This window comes from Crassostrea angulata, chromosome 1 (assembly GCF_025612915.1).
Source record: "Crassostrea angulata isolate pt1a10 chromosome 1, ASM2561291v2, whole genome shotgun sequence".
NCBI lineage: Eukaryota > Metazoa > Mollusca > Bivalvia > Ostreida > Ostreidae > Magallana > Magallana angulata.
The window spans coordinates 31595424-31614765 of NC_069111.1; the positions used below are offsets into that span (position 1 = coordinate 31595424).

At 32.3% G+C, this 19342-nt stretch overlaps 1 protein-coding gene across 1 annotated transcript; it reads left to right on the forward strand.

Moving 5' to 3' along the window:
• Window positions 1–443: 443 nt before the first annotated feature.
• Window positions 444–19336, forward strand: LOC128170410 (heat shock 70 kDa protein 12B-like). The gene is made up of 5 exons (XM_052836185.1): window positions 444–486; window positions 4325–4675; window positions 5200–5421; window positions 5889–6033; window positions 17197–19336. The coding sequence occupies exons 2-5, from the start codon at window positions 4325–4327 to the stop codon at window positions 18288–18290; spliced, it is 1812 nt and encodes a 603-aa protein (XP_052692145.1). The 5' UTR covers window positions 444–486; the 3' UTR covers window positions 18291–19336.
• The last annotated feature ends 6 nt before the right edge of the window (window positions 19337–19342 follow it).

Here is a 19342-nt window from a genome sequence, read left to right on the forward strand (position 1 = left end):
TCATTTTCGTATCCCTTACTCGACTAATGTTGTTGACATAAGATGCTTATCTAAATACTCTTTTATAATTTGCAAAAATCTTCTAGAAAGAATAAAATAATTCTAGCTACCTTAAAATTTAAGGTTATTGTTAAAATTTCAAATTATTGCAAAATCTGGTAATAAAATATGTCCTTGAAACAAATTATTTGCGTATGGTTAGCAAGCATAATACGTATTGGGGTTCATTCGGGATTGCAGTTTCTTTTGGATAAATATAATTATATTTTTCAAAGAGCAGTTGAAGAAATTTGTAAGATTGCAATTTTTTCCTTAATACTAGATTTGATTCACAATATCTGCATGCAATCACAACTTATAGAATATATTGGTAAGTGAAGAATTTCTCTTAGGTGAACCTCTGAGGTGATCAAAACCTGTTTGAATTGGCCGACGAAATTCAGAGTAAGCTGGAAATTGTGTAAAGAAGACCATTTTCAGTATCAGGTATGACTTTTAGTGTCTAAATTGCTTTTTTGTGGGTTAATAACAAGAGATTAAATCAATCTTTTAATAACAATTAAATTATCACTCCAGTTATTTATTATTAATATTTCTTTCAGATTTCTTTGTTTTCATTTATTAACGAATTTCGAATTTGACTTTTGAATTTTATTCCTTTTTATATATGAATGGGAAATGAGGTATCTGTTCGACTCAGCTAATAATATTAATCAAAGTGATCAGAGTGGGTGCTATCATAGATATATTTTTAGTTCTTTCAGTTCTAGAAATGAATTTTTTGCCCAAATTGTCATAATACTAGACAAAGTATTTGTTTTGAGGTAGTTATCTGAGCCGAGAGTTTGGGGTATTTGAACACGATTATAAGAGTTTTATACGTTTAGTCGTCTAGATACGATCTCGTAACGAGTAACTAGTAGGTCTTCTCTGTTTTTTTTTAAATGTATACCGTGAAATATTGATACAAATAGAGAATTACCCCTCCCCCATCCACACACACACACACACACACGCACACTTTCATATAATGAATAAAAATCCCCTATTATGTCATAAATGGGTGTAGCAATGATATTTTCAAAGTGATAATGTTACGATCAAAAGTTTGCTTCTCTAATGCATTACAAAATCTTTATTGTTTTCAAGTTATTTTGAATATACTTAACGAGTCTCTCGGCCCCTTCATTTGTAATTTGAGGGACCAGCCCCTTTTTCTTGATGTAAAACAAAAGATCTTGTAAACATTAATCTTTTTTCTTCTGTATGACTTAACAAAATATTTTTGAGAAAAGGGATAAACCAAAAAATCTTTTCAAAATTACTACGCTTTTTATGTCTTTTTTTCAAGCCTTATCAAACTTAGGTGCATTTTGTGCTAGACAAGTATGAATGCCTTCGTATAAAATTACAATCTTTTGGACACCCATGGACAAACCGACCCTCAAAAATTCAATAACACGTCAATATCTAAAATAAAACGGAAATGACGTCATCAATCAAAAAGTTCTCGATAAGGTTCAAAACATCTGAAAATTTGAAATAAATCGATAGAGTAATTTTTCAAAATCTCCTGCACAAAATTGGTTAAAAAACAAGAGGCTCAAGGGCCACATCGCTCACCTGAGCAACAATGGCTTAATATGGGTGTTCAAAGGATACTGTGCCATATGGCCCCTCGGGAGAAAAAAAAAAGAATAACATAAAGTATCCAAATTTTATACTTATTTTCCTACACATAATCTTTGACATTGTAACTTTATGAAATACCATTTTTACCAAAAACAAGATATTAAACTAAATTTTTGGTAGGGGTACACTGTTAACTTCTAATTCCCTTTATTTTAGTTCTGCCCCCTCACTTTATAAAACGATCAAATTATATATGAGAGCATGCATATACATTTAGGTACATAGGTACATTTTCGTCTTTAACTACTAACTAGTTATTTTATTTTAATAAGAAAAATTCCTATATTTGAAAGAAAACAAGTGAAAAGCTGTCAATGTGACAGCAAACCGGGTTTTCTTTTATGTAAACTGTATCCATAATCCATGTCAACCCTATCCAATGAAATGAAGGATACCCTATATGCAATATTTTGCCTAAAAATGACTAAGTTCAAAAGCTGGTATTTTTTTCAGTAATTATCGGAAATCAAAATCCTAGCAATATGCACACTTCTGATATATGTACAATTGATCTGCAAAAGAACAACTTCATATCTTGAAAACTGTAGGAGGAGTTATCCGTACAATGAGGGTACCCTTTTGGCATGCTAAATTACGTTGAATTTGACTCAGTAGTTCTAGAGAAGAAGATTTTTTAAAATGCACCCCCCTTTTTCTACAGTTTCGAGGTTTTCTCCGTTTTATATAAAGATCGGTCTTTCATTTCTGCAATTTATAATCACCTTTCCATAGCTCAGGTGAGCTAAAATAGAAGAAAAGGAAACCGAAGAATAACAATAAGGTCTTCTGTTGGAAACGGTAGACCTTAAAAAATGCAAATTCGCTTAATAACAACCATGGATATGTGATAGTATAAGAAAAATATAAACAATACCTGTTAATTGACATACTTCTGCTTTCAACGATGAGGAAAATTATAAGATAGGTCACTTAACGAATATGTTATGTCTATATGTAGTACCGGGAAGAAATCTTATTATGCTTAGACATACTTGTGGGACCATTGTTAAAGTGCAGGGAATTTTACTGCAGATGAAAGATGTACTTGCGCACTGTTTCGTAAGGAAGATTATACAATACGTTGCTCGGGTAATTTGATCAGTAGCAATAGTAAGCATACACTTTTATAAAGCTTGTATTTCATACTTAATTTTTGATATAATAGTACTACGATGATAAATCTACGTTTCTTTTCAAGTAACCGATAACTTTTTCAGTGATTTGTCATAAAAAGGTTTCCCAAAAAGACTGAAAAAAAGTTGTCGTGTAAATTAAAATAATATCTTGACAAAAAGAGGGCAAATTATGCAAAAATAAAATTCATAAATTTGTTACCTAATCGAATAAAAGCAGGAAGTTTTAGCCGATAACTGGCTCAGTGTCAGTAGAGAATTCTGACGCATTTGATTGTACGTAGGTGTCTCGATGACAGATTATTAAATATGATGATCCGTTCGAATTCTGTAGACACGCAAATTCCAGAACGTTATTAAGAAAGACATACCTTTAATTTATATACCAGTGAACATTTCATCTAAATAATCAGTGAAATCACGATTCAGCTGGTCTGCGTTTTTCAAAATAACTTTATAAAGCCCATTTTAAATTAGCTACCAATTGTTTCACCTTAACGCTAGTTAAAAATACTCACAATAATGAGAAAGAAGTCAAGTGGATAAGGCGTGTCAAAATGCCCATACGGACGGAAACGATACTGAAAATTTAAAAATATTGATAAATCCGATATGTTTTTTTTTTAAATATTCAAAACGATACATATTTAACATATTATCGATTTTTAACCTTTAAATATGTTCAATACTTGGAATATATTGACTTAAACAGGCGTATAGGTATCAAAACCTTCAAATAATGTCATTTTTTAGAACGTTAACTTCAATGCCTTTTCTTTTATAGTGTGGGTCTGTGCTCCATATTTTTTCTCATAGTCTAAATAAGGCCCGATTTCAATCAACAAAAAGGTGAAGAATTGACCCACTTTACAATAAATATACATGTATCATTTTGTATCCCAACAATTGAACGTTTTGATAAAAAACCACAAGTCCGTAAAATCCTGATCAAAGACGTAATATTTAAACAGCATATTTTGTTGTGTCTGAAATGACTCAGTGGTTAGAGCACCAAACATAAGCTAATGTTATATAACTAGGGTTTTTATGTTGTGGGTTCGATACCACCAAAATTAAAGGCTACATTTTTTTTCTAATCGTTTGTTAAACATTAAAAACTGAATTTATTAATTGCGCTTTTGCAAACGTATTATAATATATATGAATAGATATAATTGGAAAAAAAATAAATTCTAAGATGTATTTTACGACGAAACCGAATGGGCATTTCCGCTATATTATCCCCCATCTTCTTTTTATACAAACCGTTTTGTAAACATTTTGTTTGTTAGCGATCATTCTACGAGACTAAACATATTTACGATTGTTAAACAAATATTGGTATCGTGTTTAGTTAGATATTTTTCATAAGATGCTTATGTTTTAACAGATTCTATCAGAAAAAATATTTAAAAATCTAATAGTTTACAATTTTGGGTAAAATTGATTCAATATATGCAATTTTTATTATTGTATTACTAGTATTTAAGTTCATGTAGATGGCAGAGGCAAAACCACCCACTAAAGAATCGGAATCAACAGCAAATCCCGATAATTACCTCTTTGTCGTCTCCTTGGATTTTGGGACAACATATTCTGGATATGCATTCAGCTCTAGGAGTGATTTTGAAGATACCCCTTTGAATATCCACACAATTCAAGAGTGTAGAGCAGGCGGATCACCTTTGATATCGTTGAAAACCGCTACGGCCATACTTATAAATAAGGATGGAAGCTGCATTGCATTTGGTTACGAAGCAGAGGACCAGTTCTACACAGAGATGGAGAACGACCAACGCGAAGAAGTCATGCTTTTTAGAAGATTTAAAATGAAATTATACAACAAAATGGTAATTTTGCCTATTTTGTACAATGTATTTCATTATATATTTCTCGTTTTTAATTCAACTATGCAAATTCAACAAAAATATTGATTTTTTTTTCAATGCATTCAACTATTGGTTTGGTATTAACTTTACCCGGGTTCTTTTATTTATTTATTTTTTTTTTGGGGGGGGGGGGTCTGTTTGATTCAGAAAAAACCATCAATCACCTGACAGTTCTGCAATTATTTCCGTTTATTTTTTAGATGAAATTCTTTTCAATATAATTAAGTTTATATGAGGTCCTATTATTCCGTCTTGACTTGACTAGAAAGTAAAATAGTGCTAAATTAAACAGGATAGTGAACAATACTTTCATTCAATGAGTTATTCCTTTCCTATTTGTTCAGTTCGCAAGGAAGAATTTCAAGAAGAAAATTAGTTCATCCACAGTGTCCAACTTTACATGAACTTTTTCCATAAAGAAAAGGTCCGTTTAGTATTCACAAATGCGCAACATTTTAAATTTTGGTTTTGTTTAAATTTTAAAGGTCATAAACGATGACTTGTCTATAGATGATGTAAGAGGCAGGAAATACTCTGCAAAGCGTATTTTTACACTCTCGATAAAAGCATTAGTAGACCATTTTAAGAGTAGTTTCCAGAGACAGAATGTGTCAGATATCAAAGATGATGACATTAAATGGGTTTTGACTGTTCCTGCAATTTGGAGTGAAGCTGCAAAGAAATTTATGCGTCACTGTGCTACAGATGTAAGTACATACAAAATTGTGTTTGTAATGTTTATGGTTTGTAACATTGTCAATAGATTATCAATGAAAAGATATGGTTATATACCATGTCAATGTGCTATTTAAAAAATCAACATTAAACATAACTTTGAAGAATTAAATAAAAATCATTTTTCATTTTCACCACTTTTCAATTGCCTCAACATATTTCATTGGTCTAGTTTGTGGGCCTAAATTATGATTAGGGAATCTTGAAACTCCAAAACTAATATTGGTACTGTACCTGTACTCTCCTGGATAAACTATCAACTGTCTAAGTTAATAATGAGTATCGATTCACGTAATTAAAAATACACCTATAGTTAATTTTAAAACCATTACGTATAATGCATATATCAACAGAAAATATTTGGTAGCAAGAAGATTAACTGCTATTGGTATATTTTAACGATGCTACAAATTATTTGATTATTTGAAAATATAACTAGGCTGGAATTCAAGATGAAATGTTGCTAATAGCGCTTGAGCCAGAAGCTGCTTCTATATTTGTACAATATCTTCCGATGGAAAGAAACAAGAATGGTTTTGGAATGACAAAAGAGGGAACCAGATACATGGTAGTTGATATCGGGGGTATGTATATAAATATTTATTCATGCATAATAATGCGAACATTGGTTGACATTCTTTACCATTTGAATTGTAGTCCAACTTCTGAAAATTTTAATCTACTAGATGATATCCCGCGCAAGCGCGGTAATTAACTCTTTATACATTAAATGATACAATGCTTAATATGTGTAACCCATATTTTTGTCCAATTTTTTTCTTACATGTAATTGCTTTCTTAACTTATTCTGTAAAATTATAAAATACTAGACTTTGACCCGTGCGTGCACGGGTTGACATTGCATATCAGACATTTCCGAAATAGGTACACAGACACACCTTATTATTGACATTTACATAACGAAGCTATAACCCTTCAATAATGCTATTAATTTCACTACACTTTCCTTTTTTTTTTAATAATATGTGTCTCGGGAAAGGCCCTCATCACAGATAGAATGCCCGTAGTGTAGCAGAAAATTGCAGAATCGCTCCGGAACGCTTTTGGAGAAAGTTAATGAAGTTGCCTTGAAAATAACAGTCAAATTCATCACAACAAACCCTTTTGAGACTGCAAATACCTTTTCAACTACAAATTTCAATCCATAGAATGGAAAAATTCAACACCTTTTCACCAATGTACACGTATTTTCTTTGTACAACTGGGTCCGTAAGGCATTATTTTTAATGATAAAACATATTCTATCTTCTTCACTCTCCTAACAAATATAATGTACGTTTTTTGCATGTAATCAAATATTTGTTGTCATCACGAAGACAAAAGTAAGTACTTAGTTGAAATGTACATCTATATTTGTTATTTTATACTTTCTCTCATAAGAAAACATTATTATATATGAACAGAATATATAGCAAAAGTCCAATGAAAATTTACCCGTATTTCTGAGTTTATTCATGCAGATGTGATATTATGGAAACATAAACTAAAGATCCCGTTAGCGTGAATGTTTTGCGCAAGCGCAAGATTGTAAAATCCAAAATATCCAGGTGATTTCCGGGATTTTTTGAGGAACGTTCGTTGATTTTTAATTAGCAAAGCTTAACAGAGAAAAAATAAAAGCAAATTGGTAATCTTCAAGTACTAATGATGTTTAAAATATATAAAACAAAAGACAGTATTCTTCCGATTTCTCGGTATTAAAGACAAAAATTTCGAGTCTATTATTTTAATATAGTAGTATAGATAAACTTAAATGAATAACATATAGATGTACGTTTCCTTAACTCTTTCTGTTGCAATTGCCTGAAAAAAGCAAACTTTTTTTATTTAATGTCGCTATTTAGTGCGTCGTATTTCTAAATTTTGTTCTTTTGGTCAAATTTTACAATATACGTTTTGGCACCGTTTCAACTAAGAATCTCAGATAAAAGATTGTATTAAACATTTATAAAATTAAATATAGATCGACGTAGGACACACTATGTTCATGTTCATGTTTCCAAGTCAATGTGTAAGGTTTATTTCCAATCCGTCATGTTATAAAATGTATGAAATAAATAAAAAAGTTAGAGTATGCATATGTTTCGCATTTTAACCAAAGTTGTCAGTTATAAAGATAACTCTTCACTTTTCGCCATGACGTAAATTAGTCAAAACGCGTTCCTCGGCACCCGTTTTTGGACAGTTTTTTCCATCAAAATTAAAACCGTATCAAATTAATCCATTTCATTTTTTACGTTTTTTTAAATTAACTTTAAATTGCCAATCCAATACATCAGCCAATTAGGACCATTTTAACAAGAACTTTGACTTTTGGTAATTGGTGTCAAAAAGCATTATGATATAAGCCTTTCTATTTCATTGCTGGCCACTCGGCCATTGCTCTTTGAAATCAGCAAGATTTGTCTAGCTTTTGAGCGAAAACTACGCAATCGGTGTATATTTCACTTGAAACCAGCGTCATTTTCAACTTGTTTTGACGAAAGAAATAGATAGTTACGTCCTACTGAAAGTCCAATGCCTTGTTAAAATGGTTCTATGCATGTTAAACTCGTCCTGTCAATCCGCGCCCTTGGTTGCCCGGTTCTGGAAAGTTCTATCCCATTTTCTCACCAGAGATCGCGCCTCGCAAGCTTCTATCCATCAAAATTCAAGAAACGAATTAACTTTTAATTTATTCAACTTTTGTAAAATCTTGATTTCTATATATACCCAAAATATATCCCAGTACATATATTCAAAATCTTTAAAAATGTTCTTCTCAAAACCATTAAGCCAGGAAAGCTGAAACTTATATGGAAGCATCCTCAGGTAGTGTAGATTCAAAGTTGTAAAAATCATGACCCTTGGAGGTAAGATGGGGCCACAATAGGGGGATGAATTTTCACATGGGAATATTAAAGAGTAAATCTTTAAAAATCTTCTTCTCAGAAACCATTATGCCAGGAAAGCTGAAACTTGTATGGAAGCATTCTCAGGTAGTGAAAATTCAAAGTTGTGAAAATCATGACCCTTGGGGTTCAGTGGGGCCACAATGGGGGTAGACTTTTTACATATGAATATATAGACTTAATCTTTAAAAATATTTTTCTCAAAACCGCTGAAACTTGTTTGGAAGCATCGTTATGCAGTGAGATTTCAATTTTATTCAAATCATGATTACGGGGGGGGGGGGGCAGACAAATTTTAAAATAGGAATATATAGAAAAATATCTTCTAAAAAACATTTGCCTAGAAAAGCTGTAACTTTAGTGAAAGCAACTTTAGATAGTGTAGATTCAAATTTGTTCAAATCAAAATCTTTAGAAGTTGTGTGGGGCCACATTGGGGTTCAATTGTACAAAGGAAAACATTTTGATTATTCACAAAAACTGAAATGTGATTATATATTATGCTTTTACTTATATGCAAGCATTTTTGTAAATTGCTGATTCTTTAAAATTGTTTAAACTTTGGCCCCTGGACGATTATTGAGCCTCGCAAGGGGTTCAGAGTTTGATATACTAGGTTTATATCCTGTATTTAAGCAATTGTTAGGAGTCTTTTTGAGAATTGCAATGCTGAATGTGATATGACTATAAAATCATCCTGTTAGAAAAGGGACTTGATTATAAATATAAGAATATCCAGGGGGAAACATATCTTTTCGTAAAGGATCTACATGTATTATACCACATTGTCCAGATATTTTGTATTAAAAATCCATGAAGCTATTATTATCATGCTTTTTGTTGCTCAGGTGAGCGATGTGGCCCGTGGGCCTCTTGTTTGTTAATGTTGTTTGATGCAGATGTTATTGCATTATGCAGAAAAGACCAAAAAATGCAATTGAAAATGCAGATCCAAATAATAAATGTTTATACTTTGATTATGTCACTTTAGGTAAAACCTGCAATATTTTTAGCAAAAGTTGATGAGTAATGGGGCTCCTAATGTCTTTCACAGGCCTAGATTTTCTGAAATTAGCCAACATTTTTTCCACAATAGGCCATGCATTTGAATATTGTGGCTCAAAGTTGACAAATAAACTTTATAGCTATCGAATATGCGAGATGCTACATGAAAAAGGCTTTAAAAAATTGACAATGTAATCTTCTATCAATTGGGCCAAAAATGCGACCTTATTCTATTTCTTTGTTCAGTTTAGCTAACAGTTGGACTTCATTCTCTGAAGCTGACAACATATTTTTACAAGATACAGGACTCCTAAGATCCATCTTGTGCAATGAAAAACCAAACGTAAATATAATATGTAAAAACTGATTTGCTACAGTTTTGTTTGGATAGTTTTGTAACAAAGTGGTTAATGCAGAAACATTAACTGGCGTGTAACTTAAATCCTCAAGACTTGGATCATAATTGACGAAATGTCCTTAAAAAATTAGTTTTATGAGGAGGGGGTGATCACATTTAAGACAAGTGTGTGAAAATCTACAGTCTCTTTCGAAACAGGAACCCCTCAAACTGAAAACATAACAGCGCTTGTGCTGGTGCAAGCTTGAAGCAGGTGTGTTCACACATGGATACCTGAAGGATAATAAATTAACCACAATTATGCGTCAATGTTTCCTCAATTAATCAAATGGTTCTTTTCCCTTCTAAACCGATTGTACCTATCTTCAATTCAATTGTACCTATCTTCAATTCAATTGTACCTATCTTCAATTCAATTGTACCTATCTTCAAATTGAATTAGAGATAGGTACAATTCAGTTATACCTATCTTTAATTCATTTGAAGATAGGTACAATTGATTTGAAGATAGGTACAATTGAATTAAAGATAGGTACAATTGAATTGAACCTATCTTCAATTACTAAAATATTGGCAATAATGAATACTCCCTGTATAGTACGTCATTTCTGTTACATCACAACTTAAATAAATAGAGTGATTATCAACTGAATTATACATTCTTTGATAAAATAATGGAAAAAAATAAAGCTAGTTTTTCATTTAGGTATATAGTGACCCTAACTACGTCACTACCCTAACTCCGTCACTTTTGGGGTATTCGGGTATACATGTTTTTGGCTTATTTATTGATATACATGTATATTTTAATAACTAAATGATGCCTTTTGCAAATATATTGCACACACACACACACACACACACACACACACACACACACACACACACACACACACATATATATATATATAGATATAGATATATATATATATATATATATATATATATATATATATATATATATATATATATATATATATATATATATATATTATTGTGAATTTACCTTTATTTCTTCTTTCATCTTCGTTGTTGGTGCTTCCCTTGTTTCCCTCCATGTTGAAATGTCTTCAAGGGAGCATTCATTATTTTCAACAATACACAAAACGAATTGAATCTAGGTATAATTGAATTGTACCTATCTTCGAATCCTTTGTAGATATGTCTGAATTGAACCTTCAAATCAATTGTACCTATCTTTAAATGAATTTTACCTATCTTCAAATGAATTAGAGATAGGTATAATTCAATGGAACCTATCTTTAATTGAATTGAAGATAGGTATAATTCATTTGTACTTAGGTATAATTCATTTGTACCTAGGTATAATTCATTTGTACCTAGGTATAATTATTTAGAGATAGGTATAATTATTTACACCTATCTTCAATTCAATTGTACCTATCTTTAATTCAATTGTACCTATCTTCAAATGATTTGAAGATAGGTACAATTAATTGAAGATAGGTACAATTATTTGAATATATGTTAATTTGGCGTTCCATACAAACAAAGTCATGTAGAAACAGGGGGGGGGGGGATTTTGATACAAGTGAAATTCAACTACTTGCTGACTTGCTTGGTGGAATAAAATATCGACATAATTAACAGCATTTGTGTGTTTTTTTTAACTGTTCGAAATATTTATTGCAGTTTGCATTCAATTATTTCATGTTGGGATAAGAGAAGTGAGGTTTGGAATAAATATAGCCGTACGTGTATGTAGCATCCCTTTTCATGGTCCACTTACGATGTTGCTATTTATAAGTCTGGTATCCTTATGTTTAATTATTCTATCTTTTTTAATTCAAAAGATGAAAATTAATTAAATGGATATCTTACTAAATTCTAGGTACGATATCACTCAATAAATTTATATATATAACAGTTATTTATCAAATTTTGGTTGACTATTAGAAATGCCTTACTGTAGTATTGTAATATTAAAAACGGGGAAAAATTGACCAAAATCGTGACCTTACCCCTTCAATAAATTTCTATAAGTAGTAAAAGTAGTATTTGAAAAAAAAACCCGTAAAACTACATGTATTCAGAAATGCCTATATATAACAACAATATTGGATAAGTTAAAATTCTTATTATACCTAACAAGCGGGAAAATATATCGCGATACAACACACGAAACAAGGATCAGTTTAATGTTCCTAAGTGCAGGTTAGATTTACTTAAAAAATCATTTGTACCTAATGCTAAATATAGAAGCCAGAACAGCCACCTCAATTTATTTTGCAAACATATGCCTAAAGTTACGAAACCCCTTATTTATTTTTCTTTTGGCAAACGCTGTACCAACATTATTCATACAAAGCTGAGACATACGTGTAACTGTGTATTAAATTATGATCTTTGTAAACGTAATATTATGAATAATCCGGTGTGTTTATGTGGTCAAACAGAAGATATGTATCATTTCTTTTTTTCTTGTAAAAGTACTATAGAGCGAGAAACAACATGTTTGATCAATTGTTTATGTTAGATTTAGTCAATATTGATACTAGTTACTTTTATATGGCAACAACAACCTACCTTTACATATTAACAAAAGTATTTTTGCTTATCTAACTGTACAAAAGTTTATAAACGAATCCTTGAAATTTAAATAATATTTCTTTGTGTATATCTATATTATATTTTCTTTTGTTCTATATTCATATGCATGACAACTTTTGTTATATTTAAGGAGAGGAACTTGTAAGTTGTTAGAACTTGTTCCTGATCTTTTGTTTAATCAATAAAATATGTTCAAAACAAAACAAAGTTCTTTCAAGTCCTCGGGCTTGACCAAAATTATCACCTCATAATACTCAAAGAATGCTTCCTTATTCCTTAATGAATTATATAACTGATAGGCTTAGTAAAAAACCGGCAAATCTTCGTTCTTAGCATCTGTCATTGTGATCATTTATACAAAGGTGGATAACTTAAATAATTCGGCATCACTTTTTTTTGTAAACAATATCAAAGTGTAAACAAAATCAAAGTGTAAATTGATAAAGACAAGTAGGAATATTTAAAAAAAAAAAAGGCAGAGTTCCATTTTTTGTGTGACAAGTTAAACCAATATTCTTCAGTATCAGCAGTAGAAATTTCTATAGGATACGCCACCAAAATGACGACATATGTGACGTAATCAAGTTAAACAAAGGGTAGCTAGCCCTTGTTGTAGCTGCAGGACTGTAGCTCCCGGTCTGAAAAAATTCGGATGGACGACCTGGGAGCTACAGTGCCTCCAATAGTAAAAAACTGCAATTTACGGCGCACAAAAAATTGCGCTAGTCCATCCGAATTTTTTCAGACTGGGAGCTACAGTCCTGCAGCTAGCCCTTGTTGTTGCTTGACAGAGGATATTACAGTATACATGTATGCAGAGGCTTATGGCAAACTTGAAGTAAGTTTATTTTACAGTGATGTACCTGAAACTCTGTAGAGAGAGCTTGTGATCTCTTAGTTTTGGGGCCGATAATTGGATCAATCATATCCACAATTTGCTTTATAGATTCTTAACTGAACCGATATCTCCTCCGAATTTCCTCTTCACACATATTGTCGAGGGAAAAACGTTCCCGAAAAACTCTGTCCGCTCTTTTTCGTCCTAATTGATGAAACATCACGTAGGCCGTCATTGTTACTTAGCGTTATTCGATTCGTTCATTAAAACTTTGATACAACGGAAATTAATGACTCATTAAATATATGGAGTTTAATACTGCTTTAAACCATTAAATATTGATACAACCGGCTCCTGGTTATAATGTCAATGAAGCCCTCTACCAAAATTTTGAAATTCATGACCACTTTGTTAGGGGTTCAGGCTCTAGGGTGGGGCCAATAAGGCCATATAGTAAAAATGTATGAAATCTTAAAAAATCTTCTTCCCTACTCAACATGTGGGCAAAAAACTGAATACATGGTTTTGATGTCCACAAACTCCTTAACCTAAACTGTGAAATTCATGGCCCCTAGGTCGGGGGTTCAAAACATGAGCGGGGGGGGGGGGGGGGCAATATAGTGTTAATGCATAATGTTTAAAAATTTTCTTCTATATTCTCACACATCTGTAAAACTGAATTTTAATTATGTTTACCAGGAGGCCCCTACTGAAATTCTAATTTTCATGTCCCTTGGAGTATGGGCAGGACCAAAATGGATGTATAGGTGTTAATGCATACAATGTTTAAAAATTATCTTCTTTACTCCCACACACCTGAAAGGAAAACTGGATTCATGATTTTGTGGACCAGATTTTTCAGTTTTTTGCCAAATAGGTTTCACAGTTCTTTTTGAAAGATTTCAGGCAGGTCGTCATTACAAATTTATAATTTTTCTACTCCAGAATGAAACCTTATTAATTAAATGCATATACGGGACTCCTCGACAAGTTTGCATATGGGTTATATGCTACTCAGGTGACCGTTAAGGCCAATTGGCCTCTTATTTCTTAGTGTTGTCAATGGAACATTAATACCAAGATCAAAGGTAATGCTAACAAGGGGATTAATATGCGTACCGTTTTGAGCCACCAGTTGATGTTACATTAGACATACTGGTTCCTTGCCGTTGACTGAGTTGAGGCTCTAAAACGGGCATAGTTGCCATCTGCGAATCAAACATTCCACAAAGCATTAGGGACAATGTTTGGAGTTTGGGTATTGTTGAGGTTACTTGAATTCGGACCTTGGTCTGTAGCCAGGGTGTGACCCGTTGCACGTGATTGCTCTCTCAGCAGTCCAGTGCTCAATTCTCTTGCAATTATACAAGAAAATTGTTCAGACTTTGCTTACAAATAACTAAATTTGTAAATCTAAATGAAAATTTTATCTTCGTTTTTGTCCTCGATTTTTTTGATTAGCCAAAAAAAATGAAAATACATTGATGAAAAATGAATTAATGTGTTCTTTTTTGCAATCTCGAAGCTTAAATTGACTCTGTCAATGCACTTCTTGCATATCATACATGTAATTATTTGTTTACAATGTATGGCACTAGGGCATGTTTGTTATTTATATTTTAATATAAATTAATAAATTTTGCCAATAAATTAAAAAATGCCTGCACCAGAGAAATTGAACTGCTTACACCTTTGGTATTTCAACACGTGTGATATGATGTTTGTAAGCTATAATTGGATTTTACCTAAGAAGTGTTTATTGTAAAATTAATTAAAAACCTTTCATTTTCCATAAATAAGTCCGAAATAGCAAAACATGAGTGCAAGGTGGCGGATCAAAGTCAGTAGGAGTAAACATCAAAATACATACCTACAATGAAATAAAATTGAATGGTTGCGTAATGAGTGAATACATATATCGGGAACTTACTTAGAGTACATATATAAGTAAAGAGTTGACAACTGTTAAATAAATAAAATAAGGCAATTTGTATCTTGAATGCACGATTTTAGAATAGAACGTTTGCAGAGCGCGACATCTTGTGAGATAACCAAGAACGCGGGTTAACTAACGAAAAGTGTAGGATAAGTTCATCATGCATAGTGGGCAAATACATTTGATCGGACTTTCTGGTAAATATAAAATAAATTAATAAATATTATGGAACATTTTATATTTAATGCGATTTTCCTGTTGATGGAAAGAGATTTTAGAACGGGGTACCTAGGAACGCGGGTTTAATAATTAACTGCATGGCGGAACTGAAGTGTATGACGAGTTAACCATCCGGCAAATACTTTGGACCTGACAACTATGGTTATAAATATGCAAACACTATAGAGTTTTTTTAATTTCATACATTTTATACCACGACAGATTGGTAGTTAACCATAGACATTAATTTGTAAACAATGTACAGATTGTGTTCTACATCTATATAATGCAAGCATTAAACGGTGAAGTTTAATGGTGGGGGTGAATTATAGTGACATTCGACATAAAGATCAAAATTTAGAGATACAAAGCATTTAATACTTACTCACTGGTTTGAAAGAAAAAAAGTTTGTTATTTCTTTCCGGTCAGCAGCTACAAAAAGAATTGAGGCAACGTACATGTATAGATCATCCGTTTTGGTTTAGATTTTTTTTATCCCTACCCGCTCTTCTAACAAATCAAGCCATGCAGTTGTGTTCATTTTAATTTGAAAGAATAGGTTAAGAACCCAATTAAGAAAGACTTTGGACACAATATATATATATATATATATATATATATATATATATATATATATATATATATTGAAGAACATGTATTTTGAAATGGATTTAAATGGTTCAAAATTGAATATTATTTGATGTCAATTTAGTTGCACACTTCCATTGAACCTGGGATGCGGACACCGTCCGCTATAAACGTTTCTTTTCAAGGTTTTCAGCAGAATTCGATATGTCCAGGATGAATGCTAATTAAGGATTAATATTTGGACTGTTACAATAAGGTTGACACTGAAAAAGAGAAAAACAAGGCAAAACGTGTTTGCATAAGAGGAACTGAGAATGTATTATTCAGTTTTAGGGGACTGTTTCAGAGAATTCAAGCAAAACGCGACATTTTACACTCTATGTGAAGAGTTGATTGGAATTTTCGCTTATTTCAACGTGAATTTGTCAAAAATTGGTTAAAGAGTTGACACCAATGACGTCCTTTCATATTTTTTTATATTTTCAAGTCTGAAGCTGCACAGTTCTAAATTATTTAAAACGGCATTGTTCCTGTATTCGTAATTTGCATACAAAACATTTAAAGCCTCATTTTTAATGCTATGTAATCTTTTGACACCAGTTTTGGTCAGTTTTTGGCAGAAACAAGCCCGTTCAAGAGATGTTTACATTTTGGTCCACGAGTGTACAAGATGGCCGGAACATCTACCTTAATTAATTGATAAACCGTTAAATAGATAGGGAAAACTGCTGATACTTATAAACCAGATCATTTTGTTGAAAAAAGTTATAAAGATATTTGAATATACATGTGTCATGCTGAATTATTTTACCTACACAACTCAAGAATGACACAGGTCTTTAATTTGCATTGATAATAAGGATGGATTGCCTTTTAAACATAAAGGAAGTACATGTACATTGACTATTTTTCAATTTTGGAGAAATGGACATTCTTTGAAATAGCAATTGACCAAAAATCACAAAGGTATTGATACGGAAAAATATTAGGCTTTATTATTTTTTTTATTAATATCATGATATAATCTGGTCTTAATATTGTATTCACAAGGAGAATATAAATAATGTCGATAAAATCTTGTTCTGTGATTTTAAATCTATCAAACATGTTATTAACAAAATTAGAAAATGTTGGCATTGTTGTTTCGGCGTTTAATAAATATGACACAAATTCAAAGTAATTGTTGGTGTTTGAATTATACCGAAATCGCTGTTGGATATATTTACGACACCGTTTTTGTATAGTTAATACGTATGTATACCTGTAATTTAACGAATCACATGAAATAGAAAACTAATACAACAAATATCCATTTTAAGGTGGCACAGCTGACATAACCGTTCATGAAAAGGTGAAAGGAGGAAAACTACGAGAACTTCACAAAGCTACGGGTGGGGCATGTGGTGGAACAGCTGTTGATGATGCGTTTGAACGTCGTCTAACTGAAATTATAGGGACAGAAGTCATGAAATCTCTTCGTGAGAAAAAAACAGAAACCTATCTTGATATATTTCGTGAATTTGAAATTGCAAAACGAGGATGTAAACCAAATAGTACAGGAACAATACGAATGACGATTTCATATGTTACGCTGAATGAGCTATGCCAAGAAATAGAAGGAAAAACATTGAAGGATGCGTTTCTGAATGCAGAAGGAATGTGCATTAAAGGAGACAAGCTGCACATTAATGCCGAGACGATGAAACAATTTTTTGACCCACCAATCAAAAATCTCATCCAACATATGCAAACTATATTAAAAAACCCACAGACAAATGGAATATCCATGATTTTGCTTGTTGGAGGATCTGCAGACTCAGCGATTATCCAATCAGAAGTTGAGAATGAATTCAAACCAATGAAGTTGGTTGTACCCCCCGAAGCTGGATTAGCTGTGCTCAAAGGGGCTGTGATTTTTGGCCATTCTCCAACGATCATTATGTCGAGAATTTTGCGATTCACTTATGGAACAGGTGTAGCCCCAGATTTCGACCATAACATTCACAGAGAAGACAAAAAGATAACAGTAGATGGGGTTGATCGATGTCAGGACTGGTTTAAAGCTATAGTTACAGCAGGCACAGAGATAGCAACGGGACATAAAATAAAACAAGGATATTCAACAGCGTCAAAGATGCAAATTGCTGCTTTGGTAAAGATATTTTGTTCTCCGCGTACAGATGTCAAATACACCGATGATGAAGAATGTTTCGAACTTGGTGAATTACTCGTACCTCTCCCTGGAAATCTCATTGCTGGATTGCTGCTCGGGATACGGGAATATCCATTTGCCATAGAATACACCTTTGGGGATACAGAACTTAAAATGACCGCAATTGAGATCATGACTGGAGAAAAAACTAGTTGTACTCTGGAAATGAAAGAAGACAGCAATAAGCAAACTGAATCTTAGATGTTTTTAATAACATTAAAAAAGGCCATTTGTACTGAACTTTTGCTTACATAAAAGGAGAATTTTTACAGCTTATTTTAGACGACTCTCTTTATCACCACACGCATCGAGAATAATAATGGGAAATATGCAAACAGTTTGCATGGAACTATCAACATCGTTATTTCGAACTTTGGGGGGACTTCAACATATCATCGAGATATTCGGGAGATATCTGAAGTGGCTTCCCAAATTTAATTACGCGAAGCCCCAATATTTACACGTTTTATGGTACGATAAATACCGAATTCCTCTATTACATCGACTTTGATGAAATATTTTTTGTTTGTATTGTTTTTACTTGTGAAAACGCATAATAATATTTGTAAAACCAACTGAACTATAAAATCAATACCTTTGTTTTAAAAAAAAGACGTTGCATCTGTTGACGCTCTTCTCTCTCGACTTATTACATTTTTGAATGGGATGTAGCACTTGCAATGTAGTTCTAGAATTTAACGAAACGAAAAAATGTGGATTAAAAAAAGATAACCAATAAGACATATTAATCATTACAATTCATCACATGTTTATCTCAATATGCGGTGGATATCACTCATGAGATAAATTTTTGATATCCCACTGTGTATTCTTACGCCGTATGACGTCATAGATAAACACTTACTATAGATGTGTAGTTTACAAAATTAATACGTTATGTCGGTGAGCAGAATTCCTAATAATACAGTTGTGAAGATCGACGGAAAGGGTACGGGTGTGGTAAAATCTTCAAAATTTGAAAATGATGAAACCATTTATGATGTTGAAATCGAAGGGATCGATATTTGTTTGCCTTTTTCTCAATATCGGCTTGAAATTGTACCGGCGAAAAAGCAGACGATGGCAAGTACATCTTCACATTTCCAATCAGTTGGGGCTTCAGATATAGATAAATTTGTAAATGATCAAGAAAACAAAAACACTCTCAAAAAAACTATATGTGATATGAATTTGCTGAAATTATTCCTTGAAGAAACTCAAAATGAAAAGCGAGCGATTGAAACCATTCCCCC